This window comes from Grampus griseus (genome assembly GCF_964374135.1).
Source record: "Grampus griseus genome assembly, chromosome: 20".
NCBI classification, from domain to species: Eukaryota; Metazoa; Chordata; class Mammalia; order Artiodactyla; family Delphinidae; genus Grampus; species Grampus griseus.
The window spans coordinates 46,362,824-46,388,033 of record NC_139014.1 but is presented as its reverse complement, the minus strand read 5'-3'; the positions used below and the strand labels follow the sequence as shown (position 1 = coordinate 46,388,033).

Below are 25,210 nucleotides of genomic sequence, written 5' to 3'. Positions count from 1 at the left end.
ATGGGGTGAAAGAGGGGTTGGAAAAGAGGGTTAGCAATGGGAGGTCAATACTAGTGCTCGAAACAGAAACGTCAAGAAGTAGCAATATCTGGACTTCCCTGGTGGTGTAGTGGTTAAGAATCTGCCTGCCAATGCTAGGGGACACGGGTTCGAACCCTGGTCCGGGAAGATCCCACATCTTCAGAGCAACTAAGCCCGTGTGCCACAACTACTGAAGCCCACGTGCCTAGAGCCTGTGCTCCGCAACAAGAGAAGCCACTGCGATGAGAAGCCTGCGCACCGCAACGAAGAGTAGCTTCCATTCGCCGCAACTAGAGAAAGCCCGTGCGCAGCAACGAAGACCCAATGCGGCCAAAAAAAAAAAAAAAAAAAAAGTAGCAATATCTGTATGCCATTTTGAATTTGAAATATGAAGGTGAATACAAACCCCCTCCCATAACAATACAATTTAAAAACTCAATTGAACATGATTGACTGTGAAGAGTTAGGGGAATTGGGAGACTACTGTTTTCTTATATAGGTCTTGTAGAGATATTTGACACTTTAAATAGTATACTGTATATTTATGATTAAAAAAAAATAACCCCATGGAAGGGGGTAGTTACAGAAGGAGGCTGGGAGATCAGTTAGGAGGTTATAGCAATTTTCAAAGAGAGGTGATAGTGGGAGTGGGGTTAGGGATGTGGACAGATTTGAGAGATATTTTTCTCTATTCTTTCTTTAAAAATCCTTCCCCCTAAATGCCCTCCCCTCTGTTCTCCCTGGAATGGCCAGAACCCAGGTGATTTTCACTCTATACTAGTCAGCCCCAGCACTTAATAGAATCACCCTACAGGAGGTTAATGAAGTGATGAGTGGGTGGGAGACCATGGGGTGGCTGCAGAATGGATTGATGCTGGGGTGCAAAGACACCCTATGAAAACTGGTAAGATCTGGGTCAGGATGAGCGAATAACAAAAAACAAGTGTAAACTCCGAAAAGCAAAGACAAAACAGGACGGGGGCAAGATACATTTTGGAAATATTAAATTTCCTAGTTCATACTCTTATTTATTTATTTATTTATTTATGGCTGTGTTGGGGCTTCGTTTCTGTGCGAGGGCTTTCTCTAGTTGTGGTGAGACGCGCATAGTCGCTCCGCGGCATGTGGGATCTTCCCAGACCAGGGCTCGAACCCATGTCCCCTGCATTGGCAGGCAGATTCTTAACCACTGCGCCACCAGGGAAGCCCCCCTAGTTCATACTCTTTTCTTCTGCATTAGCATTTAAAGTTTTATTTATTCATTTTTCTGAAGTACTACATGGACAAGGCACAAAATTCAGAAGATCCAAAGTGGTATGGGAAAGAGTCCCCTTCCTTCCGTTACCTGGACACCCAGTTCCTCTCCCTGGAAGCGACCACTCTCTGCTTGTTTGTGTGTCCTTCCAGAAATAACTCATTCTGAGTTCAGTTTTAAAAGTGCTGTCAAAAGATAACTTGTTCATGTTAAAAAGATATTCATCCCTGCCAGATTAGATGAGCCAAGGGTATGAAACTGGATTCTTCTGGCTCCCATCTGTGGAAGGGGCTGACAAGCTTCATTATTTCTCAATCAAGTTTGTCCTAAAGGCCCATCTGTTGTAAACTCGTTTTAAGGGCCCAAAATTGGCACCCCTCTGGAAGAATTTGGGCATTTGAAGTGTTGTTTGGCTGAATTGTATTTTTTTGGGGTTTTTTTTTTTTTTTTTTTTTTTTGCGATACGCGGGCCTCTCACTGTTGTGGCCTCTCCAGTTGCGGAGCACAGGCTCCGGACGCACAGGCTCAGCGGCCATGGCTCACGGGCCCAGCCACTCCGCGGCATGTGGGATCTTCCCAGACCGGGGCACGAACCCGTGTCCCCTGCATCGGCAGGCGGACTCTCAACCACTGCGCCACCAGGGAAGCCCTGTATTTTTTAAAAATTTTGAATTTTGAGATGGATCTTCAACTCTCTAGACTCCATGGATCCTGTTTTTTACAATTTACACATGTATGTTACCTTCTTGTCCACTTTCAGTGTCTAAATTATGACCATTTAACCAATGGTTCCTCCACAAGAGGAATAATATGTCACCACTGAAAGTGATGATGTGTTTAATAACTTAGACAGATGTTTCTGATTTATTGTTAAATGAAAAAACAGGTTGCAAAAGAGTTGATCCCATAAATCCCCACACACTTAACTAACTGTATGTATATATGTACATTGAAAAAATCTAAAGAATCAATACCAAAGGGTTAAGAGTAGAGATGTAAGTAAGGCTATGGATTTTATTTTTATATGTCCCTTCAAACTTCTCTGCAACAAACCTGCATTACGAAATATGATGAAAGTAGGAAATGAACCTGTTTCCCTTCTTGTCTCCACGCGTCCTAAAGGTTTGTTTTGGTTCTGCTGAACTGAAAATAAAGGCTTTGTGACTTTTGAAAAAGAAAAAGCACTCGCTAGCTGAGCGGATTTTTTGAAAAGTTGGGGCCAGTGGTCCTTCCCAGTGTCCCTAAAATGCCACCACCAGGTGGCAGCCTGCTCCATCTGTTGAGTCGGTGGGCCTGCCTCAGTCTCGGATTCTACACAGCCCAGTCCAGACACTGGAGGCCTTTGTCTGGGTCCCAAACCCGACCAACAAGCCTGATATGTATGCTAGAGGCCAGAGTCAATACTCTGGTCCATTGTGGGTGAAAGTCATCTTAGGCCCACTTTTATCCCCAGGAGCAACATCCACTGACCAGAAAACACTGAGGAAGGGTCGTAATAGCTGAAGCTTGTCACATCCTCAATTCCTCCACCCAACACCACATCAACACATGGGAATTCTTGTTTATTTTTCACCCTTAACAAGGAGGTGGGAAGCCTTGCCTCTTCCTCACCTCTGTTCTTTCCGTCTGGGAGTATTCACTTCCAACTCTCCTTCCCTTCCTTCAGGGAGGCCTTGGTCAGTGGAGGCAGTCTCTGAGGACTGCTTGAGCTGGTGGGGATGAAGAAGCTGAAATAGAGATCCCCAAGGGATGGCGTCACTTTCCTGCCAACTCCCTCATCGCCTCTCCTTCAAAGCGAAAGCAGTGCCAACCTTCAGCTTCCGTCAGATCTTGGGCTCCTAGGGCCTTATACAAGTTCATAGCCCCCTTGTTCCAGTCTAGGACTGCCAGGCGGAGCTGGGAGCAGCCCTTATCCAGGGCCACCTGTGGGAGAAGACACCACTCACTTTCCTGGGTCAAAAAGGAAAAGACTTGCTCGCCCTCCATTCAACCCAGGTGCCTCCCATACAGCTTTGCTTTGCCAGGGCCCAGCCTGTAGCCCCATCCCTCTCCTCACCTCAGCCACTTTTTTGATTATTTTGGAGCCAATCCCCTGACCTGATGTGGGGAGAAAAAGGCAAAAAGAGGGATCGTGTGAGTTGAAGGGGACCAGAAAAGACCATAGGCTAGGATTAAGAGGCAAGGGATGGTGGTCCAGTCTATAGGTTGCTTTTCTCCCATCCCGGCCTCTGCCCAGTACCCCGATACTCTGGCTTCACGTAGATGTCTTCCAGATAAATGTTTCGTCCCTTCCATGTGCTGTAGATGAAGTAGTATAGCCCATAGCCCACCACACAGGGCCCTGAGAGAGAAAAAAAGAAGGGTCAGGCGGCTGGGCACCTGGGGGAGAGACCTTTGAGGCTGACTGGAGAGGGCACCTCTGAGATCAGGGTGCTCTTACCCTGTGGCTCCCCGGGCGCAGGAAGAATCTCTGCTACCAAACAGTGATAGAAAGGATTCTCTCCAAAGCCATCTGCTCTCAGGGCTGCAGAGATCGGAGTTGTGACAAAGAGATAGAGAAAGAAGGCCTGGGTGTGTGCCCAGTCTGGAGTTACTGCCTGGGGAACCCATCCGTCACTTCCACCCCAGCCTCCGTCAGGACTCAGGTGTTGGGCCCGTACCTTCTTCACTGATCTTCACCTGGTCTGAGAGTTTCTCGTACTCAGCGAGTTCCTACAGCGTGCGGACAGAGGCTAGATTAAGGCAGGAGGGCCTCACTGCTCCCTAAGCAGGAGCCCTGGGCGCGCTCCTCCCTCTGCTCCCACCTCCTCCTTCCCGTCCCCACTCCAGCAGCGCCGCTCTGACCCCCTCTGGGACCCCGGTTTCCGGCCCGCAGCCCTCACCCGAATCAGCCTCAGGATATTTCCACAGTCTCCCTCCTTGGCTTCTCGGATCAGCACGGAAGCCATCCCGATCTCCACCGTCTGGAACCGAAGTCCAGGATCCCCACTTCCGTTCTGCAGGACCGGACGAAGAGCAACGGGGACCCTTTAAGGGGCCTCCAAATTCGGATCCCGGAAAGCCGGGGGAGTGGTGGGGAGCGAGGTGGTGGGGGAGCCGCGGGCTGGGAAGCAGAAGCCCGATTCCGGCTGCCGCGGGGCGGAGAGAGTGGTGGGACTAGCGGTCCGCACGGCCTGGTAGCCCCTAATTTCGGGCCCCTACAGCCCGCACCTGCCAGCCAATCAGCTTGCAGAGCAGGCATGTCCCCGCCCCCCGCGCACCCGCCGCCCCCCAGCTCTACCCCTACGGCCGGGTCTCTTGACCGCACACCCCGCAGGGGTCAAGGCTGGACTGCCGAGGCTTCCTCGTTGTTGTTATCTGGGTGTTCCAGCCTCCGTTGGAGAAACTCCACGGCTCAAAAGATACCTCCTTCTTTAACTGAAGTGTGCAGTGATACCTCCTCTACCCTTCACCCCAACTCACCCATTCCAGCCCATCCAGACTCGGGGTGAGCCCCAAGACCTCCAGCTCTTGCCTACTGGCTCAAAGTGTTACTCCTCTTGGGGGCATTTGTATTTTAAGATGGGTCAGGGAGAGGGTGATGAATTTCTACTGGTAAATGGTTAGGCCTTGTAGTCGACGGCTAAGAGAAGATAATGGTGGGGGGGGACCAGGACTCTTAGTATCCACTGAATCACACTCAGAGACAATACCTCCCTATGCAGCAAGCCTCAGAGGCCTGGGAAAATACTAAGGGAAGAGCTCAGAGCAGATACCAGGCACTGTGCCTGTATCATCTCGATTCATCCTCATTCACAGTAACTCTGGAAAGTAAGTATTTTTCACATTTCGCAGACAAGGACACTAAAGCACACAGGTGGGGTGACTTACCCACAGTCACCCAGCTAGTATTTGGGATTCTATGTCTCACAGCTCTAGGCCTTATGGAGGATGCTACTTGGGGATCTGGGCATGTCTGTTTCTAGATCTCATGTTTGTCCTCAAGGCAGCCTCCGCAGGTGGGCAGAAGGCTTGGAGGACCCAGGTCAGGCTCTAGAAGGAGAGGGGAAGTGAGGTGTCCTCTCCCAGCTCAGAAACCTTCTCAGCAGTGGGGGAGGGTAGTGGAGGAACTCTGTTCCTCACTGCATTTGTCCTCAGAGGGGCCGTAGGGTCAGTGGCCCTGTCTCCTGCCCCCCTTCTTCCCCCGGGGCAACATTTAACCCTCCACCAACCATGTGCGACGCTGCCTGCCCCCACGCATTCTCCTCAGAGTTGTCTGAGGCACAGAGAGGAGCGCGGCTGATTATGGAGAGCGGAGGTCCACCGGCCACATGGCATGGGCTGCCGCTGCTGCTGCTACTGCTGCCTCCCAGCCATGAAGGACGAGCCGTGAGACATACTCTCCCCAGACAGGTGCAGGAGCAGGACAGGGCGCTAAGCCCTGTGTGTGTTTAAGTGAGCTACACTTTAGCTCTGCTCTCTTCCTTTCTTTCCTCCTCTGGCCTTATAGCAGTGCTTCTCCCTCCTGTCTGTCTCTGGCACGTCTTATTTCAGCTTGTTTATTTTTCTCTCTGGCAGAGGACTCAGGACCGGCCTGCTCTGCACCTCAGCAATGGCCCTGGACAAGAACTTGTAACCATCATGTCCTTTAACCTCACCAAGATCATAAAGTATGGGGTTGACCTAATTCTTTGACCTAGTCCCCTGACCTCACCCTCTCTCCATCAGCTCCTCTCTCTTTTTTTTTTTTTTGCTTTATTTAATTGAAGTATAGTTGATTTACAATGTTGCATTAGTTTCTGGGGTACAGCAAAGTGATTGAGTTTTATATATATATATGTATTTATGATACATGTTATATATATATTCTTTTTCAGGTTCTTTTGCATTATGGTTTATTACAAGATATTGAATATAGTTTCCTGTGCTATACAGTAGGACCTTGTTGCTTATTTTTATTTTCCAAAAATATTCTTTATTGAGGTCATTGCTCCTAAAACAGAAGCGAAAAGCAGAGACCAAACTTGGTAGTAAGATGTGATTAAAAAAAAAAAAGATGATAAAATATAAGCTGGCACATTTCAAGGAATAAGCAACAGAAGTTGCTTATCTATTTTACATATAGTAGTTTGCATCTGTTAATCCAAACTCCCAATGTATCCCTCCCCACCTTCCCCTTTGGTAGCCATGAGTTTGTTTTTTATGTCTGTGAGTCTTTCTGTTTTGCAAATAAGTTCATTTGTATCAGTTTTTAAATTCCACTTGTAAATGATAGCATATGGTATTTTGTCTTTGTCTGATTTACTTCGCTTAGTATGATAATCTCTAGGTCCATCCATGTTGCTGCAAATGGCATTGTTTCCTTCTTAAATATTTATTTATTTATTTGGCTGTGCCGGGTCTTATTTGCAGCATGTGGGATCTTCGTTGCGGCATTCAGGATCTTTAGTTGCCACATGTGGGATCTAGTTCCCTGACCAGGGATGGAACCCAGGCCCCCTGCACTGGGAGCTTGGAGTCTTAACCACTGGACCACCAAGGAAGTCCTTGTTTCATTCTTTTTCATGGCAGAGTAATATCCCATTGCATACATGTACCAAATCTTCTTTATCTATTCATCTATCGATGGACCTTTAGGTTGCTTCCATGTCTTTGCTATTATAAACAGTGCACCAGCCCCGCTCTGTTCCCTGTCTCCCTGTCCTTCTCTCTCCCTGTACTCCAATTCCCTCAACCTCACATCTATGCTCAAAAAGCACACCCCATACCCAGTCTTTCCTTCTGTGTCCTTCCAGAACCTCCTCCTCCTTTGAGTTTCGGACCTGGGATCCAGAGGGAGTGATTTTTTATGGTGATACCAATCCAGAAGATGACTGGTTTGTGCTGGGACTTCGGGATGGCAGGCCTGAGATCCAGCTTCATAATCACTGGGCCCAACTTACAGTGGGTGCTGGACCCCGGCTGGACGATGGGAGGTGGCACCAGGTAAGCCAGATCTGGTCCTGAGGGAGGGGTGTCTTGAGCTGGTGTGAGGAAGGGAATGGAACCAAGTTATTGGGCATCTCTTTACCATTGTCATCTCATTGAATCCACACAAAAGCCCCATGAAATTGCTTTTTTTTTTTTTTTTTTTGGCCACACCTCTTGGCATGCGGGATCTTAGTTCCCTGACCAGGGATTAAACCCATGCCCCCCACAGTGGAAGCACAGAGTCTTTTTTTTTTAATATAATTTAATTTATTTTTTTGGCTGCATTGGGTCTTTGTTGCGGTACGCAGGCTTCTCATTGTGGTGGCTTCTCTTGTTGCAGAGCACGGGCTCTAGGCGTGCGGGCTTCAGTAGTTGTGGCACGCAGGCTCAGTAGTTGTGGCTCACGGGCTCTAGAGCGCAGGCTCAGTAGTTGTGGCACACAAGCTTAGTTTCTCCAAGACATGTAGGATCTTCCCGGACCAGGGATCGAACCTGTGTCCTCTGCATTGGCAGGCGGATTCTGAACCACTGCACCACCAGGGAAGTCCCAGAATTGCAGAGTCTTAACCACTAGACCGCCAGGGAAGTCCCAGAAGTTGCTATTCTTGTCCCCATTTTTTCAGAAGGGAGTTCTGAGGCTTTGTTAGTATGTGACAAGTCCAGAGTGAGCTGCGGATGCCAGCTGACTCTTCAAGTACATGTTCTTTCTGCCATACTAGACTGCCTCTGGTAGGTTCAAGTCTTTTTTCGTAGATGGTTGCTCAGCAGTTAGTTGTGATTTTGGTGTGTTCATGAGAGGAGGTGAGCTCAAGTCCTTCTACTCTGCCATCTTCAGTATGGCGTTTTCTAGACTGCCTCTGAAGAAAGTGGTGGAGGCAGGCCCCAGGAACCTCTGATTCTTCTTCTCTTTTTCTTCTTGCAGATGGAAGTGAAGATCCATGCGGATTCTGTGATGCTAGGGCTGGATGGGGAGGAGGTGCTGCATCTGAGACAGGTCTCTGGGCCACTGGCGCACAAACCCCAGCCCATCGTGAGGATTGTTCTGGGGGTGCTGCTCTTCCCTGCTTCCAAACTCTGGTTGCGGGTAGCTGCATCACAGGGGCAGGAACCATGACCAAAGCTCGTAAAGCATTGCTGGCTGGGTGGCCGTGGGGGTCTAAGTCCACACTTCAAGGAGGGGGTAGGGGGTGAGAGCTGCATGGGGGAGGCCAAATGCTTGCATCCTGGAGGGGAATAAACAGGGTGGAAGTCTGGGACTGGCGCTCAGATATCCTGATTCCAGCATCCCCCGCATCTTCCCTTCCCCACACGGGCTCCAGCTGGTCTCTGCCCTGGATGGCTGCCTGCGCCGGGAAGACTGGCTGGACCAGCAGGCCCAGACCTCAGCATCTGTCCCCACTAGTCTCAGAAGCTGTGCTGTAGAGTCTCAACCTGGGATATTCTTCCCGCCAGGGACTGGTGCAGAATTCAGTCTCGAAGGTAAAGGTTATTTTCCCCTCCATGGCCAGCTCTGTGTCCATTTCCCTCCAGCACTAGCCCCTTCTCTCCATGAATCCCCAGCCTTCAGACCTCAGGAGGGTCATTTCTCCCCCCAGACATTCCCTGGCCTCATGTAGAGCCCTGGGCCTTCTCCTTGGACCTGGGACTCCAGCTAGCAGCAGGCTCAGGCCACCTCCTTGCCCTTGGGACCCCAGAAAACCCTTTCTGGCTCAGCCTCCACCTCCAAGATCAAGTAAGAGGGAGATGCTGCCTGCGTTCAGTGGAGCCTGGGAGCAGTGGGAGAAAAGGGGACTCTAAAACGTCAATATTACAAAAAAATAAAGAAATAAAAATAAAATAAAATGTCAATATTACAATGGTTTAAGGGTTGGGGTGGGCGGGCAGAGACACATATTAAAGCTGCCCACAGCAAACAGTGACTTGTAGTTAGATTATATATTTACCTGGGGAGGGTGTGGTTTTATAGAAGGCCAAGCCAGGAGAGTTAAGGCAGGATGGAGGTGGTGGGAATGGCCAGTAGATAGACTGCATGGCTAAGAGACAGAATTAAGGCAGCCAGAGGTGGGGCCACATGGAGCAGATGCAGTTCATTCTTTCCTCCCCCACTTATGTCCCTTCCCACACACTCTGCAGAAAGTGGTGCTGTCTTCTGTGTCAGGGCCAGGGCTGGATCTGCCCCTCATCTTGGGGATCACTCTTCAGCTGAAGCTGACTGTGTCCAGGGTGGTTCTGAGCCAGGGGACAAAGAAGGAGATCCTTGCTCTGCCTCCCATGGGCCCTGCCCCCCTCCTCAACCTCTGGGCCCAAACACAGGGGCGTCTCTTCCTGGAGGCTTTGCCAGGTAAGAAAGTGATGTTGAAGTTTCTCAGCACACCATGGGAAACAGCTAAGGGGAGGGGAAGAGGTGGGAAGGGATGCATTTTTAGGGGAAGGAAATCTCTGCGAGGGAAGAGGAGAAGGCCATAAGAAGAGAGAGGATAAGGGGACAGTGGGAGGAAGTGCTTTAAAAACTTTAGGTTAGAGGACTGGAAAAGTGGGGAGGAGCTTCTGGACCACGGCCACCCTAATGCCTCCTCCATACTACCTCGCTGTAGGAGAGGCCTCTTCTGCATCCTTTTGCTTGGATGGCCTTCGGGCACAAGGCCAGAGGCTGGACATGGACCGGGCCCTGAGCAGAAGCCAGGACATCTGGACTCACAGCTGCCCCCAGAGCCCAGGCAATGGCACCGACACTACCATTACATCCCCACCTAAGAACCTCCTTTGAATGTCACTCATTCATTTATTTAACAAATATTTACTGTGTATCTGCAATGTACCAGGCACTGTGCTGAGCATCGGGTTGCACTGATGAGCAAAACTTACCCTGCTTCGGGACTTCCCTAGTGCAGGTGGTTAAGACTCCGAGCTCCCAACGCAGGGGGCCTGGATTCGATCCTGGTCGGGGAACTGAGATCCTGCATGCCGCACATGGCGGCCCAAACAAAGCAAAACAAAAAACTAACCCTGCTTCCTGCCCTCTCTGTGCTTGTGGTCCCCTGGGGGAGGCAGGCATCCATCAAAGACTAACAAGTGAGTGGATAATTGGAAACTCTGATATACGCCATAAAGGAGCAGTCAGGGAACTGAGAAAGCTCGAAGGCCAGTGGCCTTGACCTAGGCTGGGGATCGAGGAGGGATTCCTGAGGAAGTGGTGACTTCTTAGGCTGAGATCCCAGCAACAGCACCCACAGACCCACAGACACACACACCCCAGTTGCGAGTCACTCCCTGGGAGCCAGCAGCCCACCTCCTTCCCCAGCAGCTGCAGCCCCGGGGCTTTAGCTTTGTCCCTCTGGGGCTGGTCCCCAGAAATCGGGAGGGAAGGGAAGAGATGGGATTTTGTTGTCCTTTAGACAGGCCACTGCTATCCAAGAAAGGAGCAGCAGGGGGCGTGAGTGGGTCATAGAGAGATGGAGGCCTTTGGGAAAAGGGGTGGAGGCAGCAGGGAGAAAGAAAAGGGGGGGAGAGCAGAGGGAGAAGGCTGCCTCTATCTCTCCTCATCTCGGCCCACTAACTGCGCTCCCAGATGAATTTGTCTTTACTCCATTAAACAGGAACTGGTTTGTGCTGGTCCCAGCTGGAAAGAACAGACAGAGTCGGGAATATCTCTGCCCTCAAAGAACATACGGTGACTCAGCCTCCAGACCTCTGGAGAATCCTGGCGCCCCATCTCCTTCCTGGGGTACCCTCCTGCCTCAGCCCCCAGCTCCCTGGGAAACTTCATGCCCATCCCCCATCTCCAGACCCCATGGGGATCCCAGTGTCCCAGCTTCCTAGGTTACGAGGATCTTCCTACCAGTAACCCAGGCAACAGGGTGAGTCACTCATTGGACCTGCTGTCCCCCTTCTACAAGGATTAGCCAGGACCTAAGTGACCCCAGAGAGTCTCTGGGTTGGAAGACACATCCTAGGCCCCTCCTTGGACCCTCACAATCTCAAGTTTGCAAGTCTATGGCTGCCTCCTTCCAGTCAGAGTGTTTTTCAGGAGAGTCCTCAGCATGTCCAGAGAGCCCAAATTCAACTCTGGTCCCTGGGCAATGTTCAGGGTTAGCCTGGGCCACTTGACTAAGTTCATTCAACTGGTATTTACTGAGCACCTACTGTGTACCAGGCACTGTTCTAGACACTGAGAATGCATTGATGAAAAGGATAGACCCAATCCCTGCGCTTATGAAGTCCACAGTGTAAGAGAGGAGACAGCCAGATGGTCCATAAACAAAAATAAATAAGCAAGGTCATTTCAGATAGTGGTTGTCTCTATAAAGGGAATAAAATCCTGTAGTAGAATCAAGGGTGGTAGGGGAGAGGCAGCATTAGCCAGGTGGTCAGGCAAGGCCTCTCTGAGGCAGTGTCACTTGAGCAGAGACCTGAATAGAAACCTGAAAAGAAACCAGTCCTATGGGGGTCTCGGGTACGAGCAAGCCAGTGGGGAGAGAGGCTCAAGGGCTTGAACACACCTGGTCCCCACCAAGGGGGTTGTTCTGAGTGGCAACTTCCTGGCCTTGTGTCCCTGAGGAATCTCCCAAGGGCTAGCTTTTCTCTCCTCCCTCTACCCCATCCTGTCCAGGACACTGTGCTCCCAACCTCTCTTTCTCCAGCCTGCCCTAGATTCCAAGATTCCTGATTACCATCCAGAGCTGTCTACACTCTTTCATTAAGACTGACTCTGTTTTTACACAGACTCTGCCAGGCTCCCACCAAGGGCACCTACAATGCCAGCCCAGTGTCCCCTGCCTCTCCCACACCCCTAAAAACCATTCTGGGGCTTGAGAGCATATGCTGTAGGCTCCAAGCCTGGTCTACCCACTCACTCCACCCTGTGTGTTACCTCTCTCTTCCCTTCTTCCCTTCCCTCCTTCCTTCTCTCTCTCTCTCTCTCTCTCTGTCTCTCCCTCTTTCTTTCTTTCAACTAACATTTATTGGACCCTGACAGTATGCCAAGCACTGTGTTAGGTACTCCACAGGGACTCCAGACATGAATAAGACTTGGTCCTGGCCCTGGAGAACAGGGGTCTGGGGAGAGAGACAGATATGTAAAATGATTTAATAGGGATCTCTTAGGAAGTGCCAGGAACTTGAACAAATGACTAAACCTCTTTATCTTTCAGTTTCCCCATCTACAAAATGGGCAAGTCACCCTACTCAGGGTTGCCAGGAGCGTTTGGTGGAATCATGTAAGTCAGATGTGCAGCACAGTGCTTGGCATATAGAAAATGCTCCCTGTATGAGAAATGTTGCTCTTGTTTATATCATTAGCCTCCTGCATAGTTCTTGAAATATGAGTCTGAGCCTGCCGGGTATGGAAGATAAGGAAGGGTGTGTGATGTGGCTGAACTGGGGGCAGGCTGAGATGGAATGAGGGCAGACTGGGAAGGCTCCTTGGGCCACGGGGTGAGAGGCCTTGTATGTCCTGCTGAGGAGTTGGGGCTTGATCTAGTCAGTGCAGGACCATGTGTTTCTTTCCTTTTTTTTAAATTGTGGTAAAATACACATAACATAAAATTTACCATCTTAACCAATTTTTTGAGGAATTTAATCAAGATATATTGAATACATGGATGAAATGAAAAGCCAACAGATAAAAAACATTTATATATTAGTTCCAGGTGGCATGTTTTAAAGTCAGGCTAAGTCTTTAACAGTTACCGAATACAAATATATACCTTCATAATATCACACATACCTTCATCACATAAAACAAAGACACTCTAGGCCATTACACAGACCATGATAAATTGCAAGAAAGAAGAGGCGTTATAATAGTAAATTCAAGGGCTTCCCTGGTGGCGCAGTGGTTGAGAGTCTGCCTGCTGATGCAGAGCACACGGGTTCCTGCCACGGTCTGGGAAGATCCCACATGCCGTGGAGCGGCTGCGCCTATAAGCCATGGCCGCTGAGCCTGCGCGTCTGGAGCCTGTGCTCCGCAACGGGAGAGGCCACAACAGTGAGAGGCCCACGTACCGCAAAAAAAAAAAAAAGAAAAAAGAAATAGTAAATTCAAGCCAGTCAGTTTTCCTCAGTCTTTTACCATCTTAACCATTTTCAAGTGTCCAGTTCAGTGGCATTAAGCTTCACAATGTTGTGCAACTATCACCACTGTCCATCTCGAGAACTCTTCATCTTGTAACACTGAAAGTCTGTACCCGTTAAATAATAACCCGCTACTTTTCTTCCCCCACCCCCACCCCCCCAGCCATATCTGTGTTTTGGAGCTCTCTTCTTTCCTTGTTCTTGTCTCTACAAAGACCCATCTTGCTGGGAACCCAGACAGCTGAGTCCCTGGGATTTGGTTGGTGGGGGAAGGGAATCATTGGGCACAGACCTAAGACAGGCTCTGGGTATGGGAGAGGGGGTGTGGGAGCTCTCATTCCCTTCCTCCTTTCTGGAGATGCTGGAGGGAGGGCTGGATTCCGGAAAGAGGTTGGAGGTTTGTAATGGCTCTTTGCCCCCTCACTCCTTCCTCAGCCTGTTTCCCTGTGAACACCAATGCTGCATGGAGTAGAGTGTCCTTCCCTTCCTACGCCCAGCCCTCCTCATGCTGACCCTCAGCTTTAGGAGAAGGCATGGAAGGGAGCAACGCAGTCTCAGCCTTACCCCAGAACTGCCCTAAGTGTACAGAAGACATTCATTCTTTCTTTTCCAAGTGAGCCTGGGGTACAGGGCAGAGACTGAACCAACAGTCTGGAGGCCATCTGCAGGCCTGTGTTTGCCAGGCTGTGTGTGTTGAGGGTAAGATCCAGGCCTCATCTCTCCAGATCGAGACTGGCCCATTTCCGTGCTCCTTAACTGATGAAGGAAAAGGCAAGTTGCTTCCCTGAGGTTTCTCGTAGAAGGAGCCATTCCATGTTTAAGCCCAATTCAGCAACCAGGCATTATCTTCGGTAGCTCTGTGGGTTGCTTGGGTATGGAGGATATATAGAAAGCCTTGCTCTGAAAGAGCTTACAGTCTAGCTGAAAAGATAAAATACAAGAGTTTTCAGCCCAGTTGCTCAAGACAAAAACCTAGGCACTAGCCATGGTCATCATTCTACTGCCTAAATAGATTCTGAACCCATCCTTTTGTCTCCATCTGCAAAGCTGCTGCCCTGGTCCAGGCCATCCATATCTCCCACCCAGACTGCTGCAAAGCCCTGCTACCTGGCCTCCTCGCTTCCCATGGTCCACTCTCACACGGCAGCCATGGTGATTTTCATTAAATTTAATCATGTCGATCCATTGCCTAAAACCGTAGAATTAAGACTTCCCTGGCGGTCCAGTGGTTAAGACTCGGTGGTTCTACTGCAGGGGGCATGGGTTCAATGCCTGGTCGGGAAACTAAAATCTCATGTGCTGCACAGTGCGGCCAAACAAACAAACAACAAAAAAAAACCCGCAGAAAAATCCTGGAATTGTTTCTGTGATGGTTGGATTAAAATCCAAACTACTCCCTTTGGCATACAAGGACCTGCATGACTTGGCCTCTGCCTACCTCTCAGATCTCTTGCTGTACCAATCTTGCTGTCCCTCGTTCAAGCCCAGCCTTTGCACTGACCCTTCCCTCCACCTGGAAAGCTCTTCCCCTACATGTCCCTATGGCTCCTTTGGGTTACTTGGGGCAATTAAAAGTTATCTCCTCAGCAAGGCCATCCATGCCCATGCAGGCACTCTGGCACATCACCCTGTTTTATTTTTTTCTGCATAATATTAACATTATTTAATTTGTTTGTTTTTACGGTTTATTGGAATGGGAGTCCCAGGAGCACAGGGACCAGAATAGTGCCTGGCTCTAAGCAAATGCTCATTAGGTACACATTGAATGAATGAATGGGAGTCGGGGCTGGACTCTGAGGGGTGGGCAGTCTTCCAGGATGTGGAGATGAAATGGACAAAGGTGTAAAGTCAGGAGTAAGCACAGCCTGTCCCAGGAGTGGCGGGCTCAGCTCCAGCAGAGGACTAGTTGGGGCCTAGTGGCAAAGGAGGTTGGGGATACAGACTGGGTCTAGATATGGAGTACCCTGAGGGTGAGACTGAAGAATCAGGATTGCATCCTGCAGGGTCACAGGAAACCACCGAAGACCTTTGAGCTGAGGGGTGCCCTAATTAAAACTGTATTTTGAGAAAATTAATCCAGAGTCTGCTGCAGAAGGGACTGAAGTAAGACCAGCTGCATAATTTGTGGGACCCAGTGCAATATGAAAATGTGGAATCCCTTGTTCAAAAAGCAGGAAAAAAGTGCCGTTCGCGTACTAAAATATAAAATATTTTCCTTTCTTCCATGGTTCTTCTCTTGACTTTTCATGGTATTTTAAATTTATTTAATGTTATTCTAGATAAAGAAAATAACATTTTGGGGACTTCCCTGGTAGTCCAGTGGTTAAGAATCCACCTTCCAATGCAGGGGACTCGGGTTCGATCCCTGGTCGGGGAACTAAGATCCCACATGCCGCAAGGCAACTAAGCCCACGCGCCGCAACTACTGAGCCTGCGTGTTCTGGAGCCTGCGCGCCACAACCAGAGAGCCTGTGTGCCACAACTAAGAGCTGACGCAGCCGAAATAAATAAATATTTTTTTAAAAGAAAATAACATTAAAAAAAATAAATTTATTTATTTATTTTTGGCTACGTTGGGTCTTCATTGCTGCACGTGGGCTTTCTCTAGTTGCGGCGAGCAGGGGCTACTCTTCATTGCGGTGCACGGGCTTCTTATTGCGGTGGTTTCTCTTGTTGCGGAGCACGGGCTCTAGGCAGGTGGGCTTCAGTAGTTGTGGCACACGGGCCGTAGAACGCAGGCTCAGTAGTTGTGAGCACGGGCTTAGTTGCTCCGAGACATGTGGGATCTTCCCGGACCAGGGCTCAAACCTGTGTCCCGTGCATTGGCAGGCAGATTCTTAACCACTGCGCTACTAAGGAAGTCCCAGATAATGATTCTTAACAGGAGGTCTTTGGAGGCCCATGTACCTCCCTACTAGACTGTGGGTCTCTGGAGCCCTGTGAGAACCATGACTTTACCTCCCCAGCGCTGGGTTGCACAAGGTCTCTAGTAGGTGCTCAATAAATGTTTGTTGACCCAAATGGGCAAATGAGAAGGGGAGTTCAGACATGGGGGTGGGAGGAGGCAGAACACCTAAGCAGATGGGGCTCCAGGGCTGGGGTCTCAGGGCAGTATTGGGGGCTGGGAATGTGGTGTTGGAAGGGCTTTTTTGTCCCCCTAATATTTACTTGGTCGCGTCAGGTCTTAGTTGTAGCAGGTGGGCTCCTTAGTTGCGGCATGCACGTGGGATCTAGTTCCCTGACCAGGGATGGAACCAGGGCCCCCTGCATTGGGAGCGCAGAGTCTTAATCACTGCGCCACCAGCGAAGTCCCTGGAAGGGTTTCATGAGGGATGTGGTGGGAAGGCAGAGAAGCCCCCAGGCTTGGGGAGAACCAGGTGGTGGGAGAAGCGGCAGTGGGACTGGAGAAGGAGGTGTCGGGGGGATTGGTAGCAGCTCCCATGAGGGGAATTTCCCTCCTGTGGTGGCCTCTATTGATCTCTTTGAGGACTGTTCTAGCTTCCAGCCCGGCTGGTGTAGTACCTCAGCTGGTCTCTTCGATCTGTTTTTCTTGATCTCTGACTCCTTCTCTATTCGTCTCACAGTCTGCCCCGTCTCCTGGATCTTAGTCTCTTTCTAACTCCCTGCCTGAGATGGGGCCCCCATCTCAGCATATATCTGTTTTCCTCTCTGTCTTCTGTGTCTCTCGGGGGTTATCTTTCCCTCTACTCCGCCCGGACACGCCCTCTATCCTCTCCACTCACACAGATCTAGTCCAGTACCTGGAGTGGGGGTAAGGGAGAGACCTCTAGGTCCTGAAGAGGCGTCAGGGGGGCGGGCCCAATCCCTTTCTCCAAATTTGCATATGCATGAAGTCGCCCAGGCCAGCAGCGAGGAGGCGGGGCCTCTTGGGGGGGGTGGAAAGGGGGCGGGCACCCCCGGAGCCGCGGAGTATATAGACTGAACGCCGCGGCTGCCGGCCCCGCACTGCTGAAGAGCGGAGCCTCCGCCCGGGGGACCCCTATCCCTGCCTGTCTCCCACAACTGCGCGTCCCCACCCCACCCCACCCCCGCGGCCGAGCCACCGCAGGTGTGGCGGTCTCCGCTCGGCAGAAGAGCCTTGAACGGTCACCCGACCCTCCTCCACAGCCTCTTTGCATCTCGGATTTCGGGGCGGTCCCCTCCCCCACCTCTCCCTGCCCCTTTGCACCCCGATTTTTTATGCGCTTCTCTCGGGTTTTGCAGCCGTCTATTTTTGCATCCCTTTTCGTTTTGCTTCTGGGAGGTTTGGGGAGTGAAGCTGCGTTCGCACCCCTTCCCCTTTTTATCCTCCCCTGCTCGGACAACCCCCCTTTTCATTGCAGTGGGGGGGGCCTAGGTTCTGTGCATCCTACGCCGCGCCGCCAGCACCCCGCAACGTGTGGCCCTGCGCCCCGGAATTTGCAGCAGCTGCATATCTGAGGGAGGGGTCTCCCTCGCCCCCGCTGCCTTTGCTTCCCGCGCGTTCTGGTGCGTGAGTGTGCTTCACGCGCCGCACCCCGGCTTCTCCGTAGCCCCCGCCCCGCGCGGGACTCGCCCCCCGCCGTCAAGATGGTCATTCAGAAAGAGAAGAAGAGCTGCGGGCAGGTGGTTGAGGAGTGGAAGGAGTTCGTGTGGAACCCGAGGACGCACCAGTTCATGGGCCGCACCGGAACCAGCTGGGGTATGCGGGGCCGGCCGCGCGAGGGGTTGGGGGTCCACCGGGCGACGCCCCGAGCACACGAGGTCCCGCCGGCACAGCCCCAGCTCCCTTCCCGGGTCCCCGGCGTCCGGCCCCCCTGCCGGGCTCTGGGCTGGGAGGGCGCCGAATCGCCGGTCTAATCTCCCTGGCTGGCCGCTGCGGAGGCGGAGAAAGTAGGTCACTGCCGCCTTCCCGTCCCCCGCGGAGCCCCCTCGCTCGGGGGGTCGCGGGCTCTGAGCGCGTGTCCGCGCCGCGGCGCTCGCGCTCGCTGTCGGAGTCCGGTCAGCTCCGCACAGTCGCCCCCCCTTCCCCAGAAGAGAGACCCTTCCCTCCCTCTGACTCTCACTAGCTAGCCAGCCCCGTCTATTTTTAGCTCGAGCCCACCCCTTGGACCCTGGGAACGTTCATGAGCGGGCGGGCCTTGGAGAGGTGGGGAGTGTGTTGGAGGGGGTTCTTCACAGCGGAAGTTGTCTGTGTCCTACTACCGGGTGTTTTTTGGAGCCTTCTGTGACTGCTTGGCGGGTGGGGGGCTGTTGCGCCGGGGTGACACTGGGAGGTTTTCGGGGCTGGGTGTTCGGCTCAGATGTCGCAGGCGGAGGGAGTGGTCACTAGTGGTGAGACATGTACATCATCCGGCCCAGTGTGTCTGTGGGCTTGCGTGGCTTGGCTCCTTACCCACCCATACCTTGGCGCCACTGGGGAGGCGTGGAGGGAGTTGCATCTGGTTGAGGGTCCCGTGCTGGGCATAGGTGCAAGTGAGGGGTGGAATTCTTCCGAAAGGGATTTTCAAGCTGGGAAGTCGAAGCACAGGAGACATTGTGTGACACAGCTTACAGTTCATCCACACTAATTGAACGCGGACCCCATTAGCCCAGCCACTTGGGGCACTTGAGGTGGGTCCGATGCAGTCCTTGCCGCAGGAAACTTGCAGTCCACTCCCTGGGACTGGAGGCATCCACGAGTGCTTGGGAGAATCTGAGAAGGCTTCTTGAGTGAAGTGTCTTCTGAGATGGAAGGACTGGGGGTCTGGGGTGGTGGAAACAGCAGGTACTCACACCAGGCTGAGGAGTGACGGAGTGACGTGTCACATCCACCAAGGACCAGCTCTATGTCTGAAAGGCTATTGGAGGTCTACGTTTACTCCTGCCTCTGCCCTGGGTGCTGTGTGTGAATTGGGGGGTAGGTGACTGTTGAAGGTTCTGGACAGCTGAGACTTCGTAGCTTGGCAGGAGCCTCATTCAAGGTTTGGCTTTTGTGGGGCTCTGAGAGAGAGATTTTGCTATTTGAGTGTGGACATCCACGCCCTGAGGGATGGGATAAGAGTTTGGCTGTGAATTGGGGCCAATGCCGGCTTGAAAGTCATCGTGCTAGACAGCTTCAAGCATGAGTACCGATACAGTGGTATCAGATATTGTGCCTTTTCAGGGCCACGAAGGTTGAGGAGTTGAGAACGTAATTTGTGGCAAAATGACTGCGGCCTATACTATGAGTTGTACCAGCAACAAGAGTTTAGCCCTCCTGTGGCCTCCACAAGGTCGGGCTTCACTGTGCTGTGGGATCAGGAAGGGCTGGGAGTCATGGCTGGAAGCCAGACACAACTGCCGCTTTTCAGCTTGTCTCCTTTTGCTTCCAGGGGAAGGCTTCCCAAGGCTCTGCGATCCATTCCTGTGCAGAACCTCTGAGTGGGAGAGGGGTGTGTGGGGCTAGGTCAGGTCATCGAGGGAGACCTGGAACCTGCTGACCCTGTTTCCTCCTCCTTAGCCTTTATCCTCCTCTTCTACCTCGTCTTCTATGGCTTCCTCACCGCCATGTTCACCCTCACCATGTGGGTGATGCTGCAGACGGTCTCTGATCATACTCCCAAGTACCAGGACCGACTGGCCACACCGGGTGAGTGACGAGGCTCCCCCACCAGCCACTGTAACTGCTCTTGTGCCCCCAGGTATCCAAAAGGAACTCACAGGCTGAGAACTGTCAGCTCTTCTCAGAGGTTCGGTTCTGATGATCCCGTCACCATGTGCTGGGGAGTTCTTTTTTTTTTTTTAATATTTATTTTATTTTTGGCTGTGTTGAGTCTTCATTGCCCACGCAGGCTTTCTCTAGTTGAGGCGAGCAGGGGCTACTCTTCATTGTGGTGTGCGGGCTTCTCACTGCGGTGGCTTCTCTTGTTGCGGAGCACGGGCTCTAGGCTTGTGGGCTTCAGTAGTTGTGGCACACGGGCCCAGTAGTTGTGGCTCGCAGGCTCTAGAGCACAGGCTCGGTAGTTGTGGCGCACGGGCTTAGTTGCTCTGCGACACGTGGGATCTTCCCGGACCAGCGCTCAAACCCATGTCCCCTGCACTGGCAGGCGGATTCTTAACCACTGCGCCACCAGGGAAGCCCTGGGGAATTCTTGAAGTCTGCCTTCCCATTTCCCACAGCTGAGAGCTCTGTGATCTGGGGAGGTGGCAGATGTTCACAGGAGATCTCCCTCCCGGGAAGACGATCTCGGATCTTCACCTGTCCCTCACCCTGGTGTTCCCTATGTCCATCTTTTTCCCTCTGTGTGTGGTCCCTCATCTTATATATACCCCTCACTCTCGCCTTTGTTGACTAGGCTTGATGATTCGCCCTAAGACTGAGAACCTAGATGTCATTGTCAATGTCAGTGACACTGAAAGCTGGAACCAGCATGTTCAGAAGCTCAACAAATTCCTGGAGCGTGAGTATGGGGCTGGTGATGTGGCTGTGCAGGACCTCGGGGCAGGGGACTGGAGACCCTGGGAGCAGAACATGAGGCCTGTGACTCTCCCCCCCCACCCCCCCCGTAGCTTACAATGACTCCATCCAAGCCCAAAAGAATGATGTCTGCCTCCCTGGGCGCTATTACGAACAACCAGATAACGGAGTTCTCAACTACCCGAAACGTGCCTGCCAGTTCAACCGGACCCAGCTGGGCGACTGCTCTGGCATTGGGGACCCCACCCACTATGGTTACAGCACAGGACAGCCCTGTGTCTTCATCAAGATGAACCGGGTACTCACGACCTTAGTTCCCAGGGGGAACGGAGGAGGGAGCTGGGGCCACCATCTGCTGGCAGCTGCTTTATTTTGCTGGGGCTCTTGCGCTTCGGGAGATTTTTAGATATTTGAATGGCTGAGAGAACAAGAGAGATGGGGCCATTGGAGGCTGAGATGGTGGTTGGAAGGCTGGATACTTGTGTCTTTGACAACTTCTTTCTTTAACCCTCGCGACTCTCTCTCCTCACTCCAGGTCATCAACTTCTATGCAGGAGCAAACCAGAGCATGAATGTTACCTGTGTGGGGAAGGTGAGTTTGTTGGGCCTTTGCGCACCTGTTTGTCCTTCATGGTTTCCATGTCATTCACTCATCTCTCCCTATCTTCTTTGCTCCCAGAAGCTCCATCACTCTAGGGACAAGGGGGTAAGAGTGGGCTCCGGTATGGCTCAAACTCCAAGGGGCTGCCACCTCTCTTGCTTCTCTCTAGGATGCAGAAGTCTGCTCTTTTGTGTGGATAGACACCCCCTTCCTGACTCCGCCCAAAGCCCTGCTTCTGGCTTCTCTCCCTAATCCTTCCATGTTCTCCTCTATTCCCTGACTATGTCTTCCGCTCTCCATCCCATGTCTCTCCTATCCCTCAATTCTTTTTAGGTATCTGGTAGCTGCTGATCTGTAAGCACCACCTGCCACCACTAAGTTGTCCTTGGAACCCTGCTCCCCCCACCTCTGTCCTCTCTAGGAACTTCCTGCCCCTCTTCGTTCATCCCCCTCCTTGTTTCCTACTGAGCCCTTACTCATTTATCTGTTCTCTCTTGGCTCCGCTCCAGAAACCGATTTCTGAGGATGGGGTAAGAATTTGGGGTGGGAGGGCAGTAGGAGGCTTCAGGTTCATTAGCGCCCTGGAGGCCTTCCCAGTTTGATGGAAGAGATGGGACACCCGCTCCTGCGCACGCGCAAACACACCAGCCTCCGCGCTCAAGGGATACGGATATGAGACAATAATTTGGGGGTCAAGGAGGAACAAAGGGAAGTCTGGAGAGCGTCTGGGTTCCCTCACATGCTCTCCCCCACCCTCCTGCGTCTCCCACAGCGAGATGAAGATGCTGAGAATCTCGGCAACTTCGTCATGTTCCCTGCTAACGGCAGCATCGACCTCATGTACTTCCCCTACTACGGCAAGAAGTTCCACGTAAGTCCCGTGGGAGGCTGGGTGCTGGTTCCTGCAGGGGAGCGGGGCCCTGGGGAGGAGGCCGAGTTGCTGCGGGCCTGGAGCCTCGCTCTCCTCCTCTGGCCCAGGTGAACTACACGCAGCCCCTGGTGGCCGTGAAGTTCCTGAATGTGACCCCCAACGTGGAGGTGAACGTGGAGTGCCGCATCAACGCCGCCAACATCGCCACTGACGACGAGCGCGACAAGTTTGCTGGGCGCGTGGCCTTCAAACTCCGCATCAACAAAACCTGAGGCCCCTTCCTCCCGCCCCCACCTCTTTCCTACGGATGCTTCTGGAATATCCCTGACCCTGCCTGATCCCTCCCTCACCCACCCCAAAGGTATTTTTTATAACAGAGCTCTGGCTTGTCTGAGTCCCTTTTCCTTTACTTCTGAACCCGGCCTGATGTCTGTCGTGATTCCCTGGCTACCCACATTTTCCACCATCTTCTTCCCACCCTAGCTCAGTCAGAGACAGGGAGATGGGACCCCAAGACGGTCACAGAGGAGTTGGGAGCCTTTCTAGGCCTGGAGTAGCTTTGAGTGGGGTGTCCTCACAGCTACCCACCTGTCCCGCCCTCTTATCCCCTGAGAGCTATAGAAAATGCCCACCCATCCACCTACGCACATATCTCATTTCACCCCTTACTTCCACACACTGAGGTGGCGCTCAATTCTGTTTTTTAAATTGAAGGAGAATTGACTTACAACACTACGTTAGTTCCAGGTGCACAGCATAGGGATTTAATATTTCTGTACGTTAGAGTGGTCACCAGTGTGGCCCTCTATCCCTCATTCCAGCTCAGCTGCTGTCACCTTCCTCTGTCTCCCTCACCTTCTGCCTATCTACAACAGTCGCTGTCTCAGTGGCTTTTGACTTGTCTGCCTCCTCTGGCCGGTCTTCTCCATCCCCATTCCCTCCACTGAAAGGGGGACCGTTTGTAATTGAGGACAACGTGGCTCTGTGGCCTTTTCCCTCTTTCCTGGCACATCTGGCTTCTCACCCCACGTTGACTACGTGAGCTGGGAATGAGGGTCTGAAGGAGAAGTCCATGTTGGTTCTTGAAAATTCTCTTCTGGTCCCTCCTGTCACCCAACTAGGCACTCAGAGGGGCGGGGTTGACCTAGGCTGAATGTCCACTTTGTTTTTGCCGATGGCTCCCTTCCCCCTGTTCGCGTTCCCAGAATATCCTGCAAGTTCCACTTCCCAGGCGCCCTGGGGGAGGGGCAGCCATTTTGGCTAGGTCCCCAGTGGCCACCTTGGAAACGTCAGCTGGCTATGGGACTATTCCACCTCCTTCCCCTGGGCCCAGATATGCCCCCACCATTCTCTCTCTGGCTTCTCTTAGCAAGTTATCAACTAATCACTAACTCCTTCCTTTTTCTCTGCATGCCAGCCTGAAAATTGCAAATACCTCCTCCATCTAAGGCTCTGAATTTCTTGTTTCCGTCTCCTTCAGACCCCTTTGCCTTCTTAAACAACCCCATAGTGCCCATAGAATGTTAAATGAGGGACTGCCTGTGATCTTGAGTTATAGAGGCATTTTAACTCTTTCTTTTCCCACGTCCTTCACTTCCTCCCCTCTGACTTCCTTTTTTTTTGATGCTGCAGCTTCCACATCCCACCCACAGATGGACTCTCCCCTGTTTTTCTCTCGCTGGATCTGAGTCTCTTCCCTTTGGGTCCCCATGTCTTCCTGCACTCCCCTCACCCCACTGGTCTCTCTCTGCAGTTATTTAATGCCTGTGTCAGATCTACTGTAAAAAGAGGATAAAGTACAATAAAATGAGAGCAATTATATATATAAATATATATCATACAGGGAGCCCTGTGTGCAGGTTGTTCCTTTCTGAGCATTTGGAAGAGCCCTGGGAAGGGGGTGGGGGGTGGATTTGGGTGACCCGGGAGTTACCCAGCCCTTGGGGGCCCACTCCCCAGCTTTGATCTCTTCCATCCAGTGTCCAAGCATCTACCTCCTAGATTGCTCCATCACGTATACTATCTTGAGATCACTCAATACAAGACAGGCAAGAAGCCTACGTCCTTTCCTACAGCAATACTTATAAAGTGCCTACTCTGTGCATTCTAGGCACCAGGAAGACACACTTATGAAAGAGGCAGAGTGCCTGCCCCCAAGGAGCTCCCCAGTTTAACAGGAGAGGGGAGGAGCACAAGAGAAACTCTCAAACCAGGTAGACCTAAATGTATTTCCAGGAAGGGGAGAAAGCTGGTGAGGACAAACTTCAGAGTGGTCACCCACTCCCTGTGGGGGCTTCGAAGGGCTTAAAGGATGTGGTGGTTTTAGGGGGAGAGACTAGCATCAGCAAATGCCCAGAGACAGGTGAGGAAAATTGATCAGAAGAAACAGATCTCAAAACAATATGAACCGTAGGAGCCCAGTTTTGTGCGTAAAAAACGTACACACACAAGCGTAGAAAAAAAGGATGGATGAGTCTATACCACAGTGTTGATTGTGGTATTTGTGGATGGCTTTATAGCTAATTTTTATTTTCTTGGGGCTTATTTGTTTTTGTTTGCAATGAGTTCCTCAATATTTGCCTTGAAAAATAACTTTATTATGCATACACATATATCCACAGTTTTATCATGAATGCATAGTACACACACACACACACACACACACACACACACACAGAGGGATTGCTGGGTTTTTTGGTCATTGTTACACCAAAATTAGATCATATTATACACAATTTTGTGCATCTCACTGTGTTCACTCAATTTCACCTGGCCTGGTAGAGCTCTAATTCTTTTTTTTAAATGGCTGCATAATATTTTTTTCTTTTGGGTCGTTCTTCCCTTGTTAATTTGTTAGAGCTCCTTGACAGTTGTAGATATAAACTGTTTTATGCATTGTAGAATTAGCCCCAATCGATTTTTTCCTTCTTGAGTTTGTGGTTTCTTTTACTGTTAAAAGTGGTTTCTGGGCTTCCCTGGTGGCGCAGTGGTTGAGAGTCTGCCTGCCGATGCAGGGGACATGGG

General features: G+C 51.5%; 3 protein-coding genes across 5 annotated transcripts; 2 read left to right on the top strand and 1 right to left on the bottom strand.

Annotated features, from left to right (window-relative positions):
* Nucleotides 1–2,707: 2,707 nt before the first annotated feature.
* On the bottom strand, nt 2,708–4,458 carry SAT2 (spermidine/spermine N1-acetyltransferase family member 2). Of its 2 annotated transcripts, XM_082678323.1 has the most exons (7): nt 4,159–4,458; nt 3,937–3,988; nt 3,717–3,800; nt 3,516–3,617; nt 3,333–3,373; nt 3,088–3,199; nt 2,715–3,003 (listed from the first exon to the last, which is right to left on the bottom strand). In XM_082678323.1, the coding sequence occupies exons 1-7, from the start codon at nt 4,222–4,224 to the stop codon at nt 2,954–2,956; spliced, it is 507 nt and encodes a 168-aa protein (XP_082534449.1). In that variant the 5' UTR covers nt 4,225–4,458; the 3' UTR covers nt 2,715–2,953. The 2 variants fall into 2 exon arrangements, with proteins under 2 accessions (XP_082534448.1, XP_082534449.1); XM_082678322.1 differs by having other exon boundaries at nt 2,708–3,199.
* Nucleotides 4,459–5,539: 1,081 nt separating this feature from the next.
* Nucleotides 5,540–9,992, top strand: SHBG (sex hormone binding globulin; the record flags this gene model as incomplete). The annotated part of the gene is made up of 8 exons (XM_082679455.1): nt 5,540–5,668; nt 5,834–5,925; nt 7,051–7,240; nt 8,148–8,309; nt 8,545–8,704; nt 8,821–8,957; nt 9,359–9,566; nt 9,820–9,992. The coding sequence occupies exons 1-8, from the start codon at nt 5,561–5,563 to the stop codon at nt 9,990–9,992; spliced, it is 1,230 nt and encodes a 409-aa protein (XP_082535581.1). The 5' UTR covers nt 5,540–5,560.
* Nucleotides 9,993–17,334: 7,342 nt separating this feature from the next.
* Nucleotides 17,335–23,991, top strand: ATP1B2 (ATPase Na+/K+ transporting subunit beta 2). Of its 2 annotated transcripts, XR_014298311.1 has the most exons (8): nt 17,335–17,978; nt 19,758–19,886; nt 20,593–20,697; nt 20,807–21,012; nt 21,250–21,306; nt 22,088–22,186; nt 22,294–22,547; nt 23,819–23,991. XR_014298311.1 is itself a non-coding variant. In XM_082678914.1 (7 exons), the coding sequence occupies exons 1-7, from the start codon at nt 17,867–17,869 to the stop codon at nt 22,456–22,458; spliced, it is 873 nt and encodes a 290-aa protein (XP_082535040.1). In that variant the 5' UTR covers nt 17,335–17,866; the 3' UTR covers nt 22,459–23,991. The 2 variants fall into 2 exon arrangements, 1 of the variants encoding a protein (XP_082535040.1); XM_082678914.1 differs by having other exon boundaries at nt 22,294–23,991.
* Nucleotides 23,992–25,210: the final 1,219 nt, after the last annotated feature.

Coding starts and splice junctions, on each gene's coding strand:
- SAT2 (XM_082678322.1), bottom strand. CDS start 4,224: ATGGCTTCCGTGCTGATCCGAGAAGCCAAGGAGGGAGACTGTGGAAAT. Junction 3,989..4,158: donor ATATCCTGAGGCTGATTCGG/GTGAGGGCTGCG, acceptor CGCACGCTGTAG/GAACTCGCTGAGTACGAGAA. Junction 3,374..3,515: donor CGTGAAGCCAGAGTATCGGG/GTACTGGGCAGA, acceptor TCCCCACATCAG/GTCAGGGGATTGGCTCCAAA.
- ATP1B2 (XM_082678914.1), top strand. CDS start 17,867: ATGGTCATTCAGAAAGAGAAGAAGAGCTGCGGGCAGGTGGTTGAGGAG. Junction 19,887..20,592: donor GGACCGACTGGCCACACCGG/GTGAGTGACGAG, acceptor TTTGTTGACTAG/GCTTGATGATTCGCCCTAAG. Junction 21,307..22,087: donor ATGTTACCTGTGTGGGGAAG/GTGAGTTTGTTG, acceptor CGTCTCCCACAG/CGAGATGAAGATGCTGAGAA.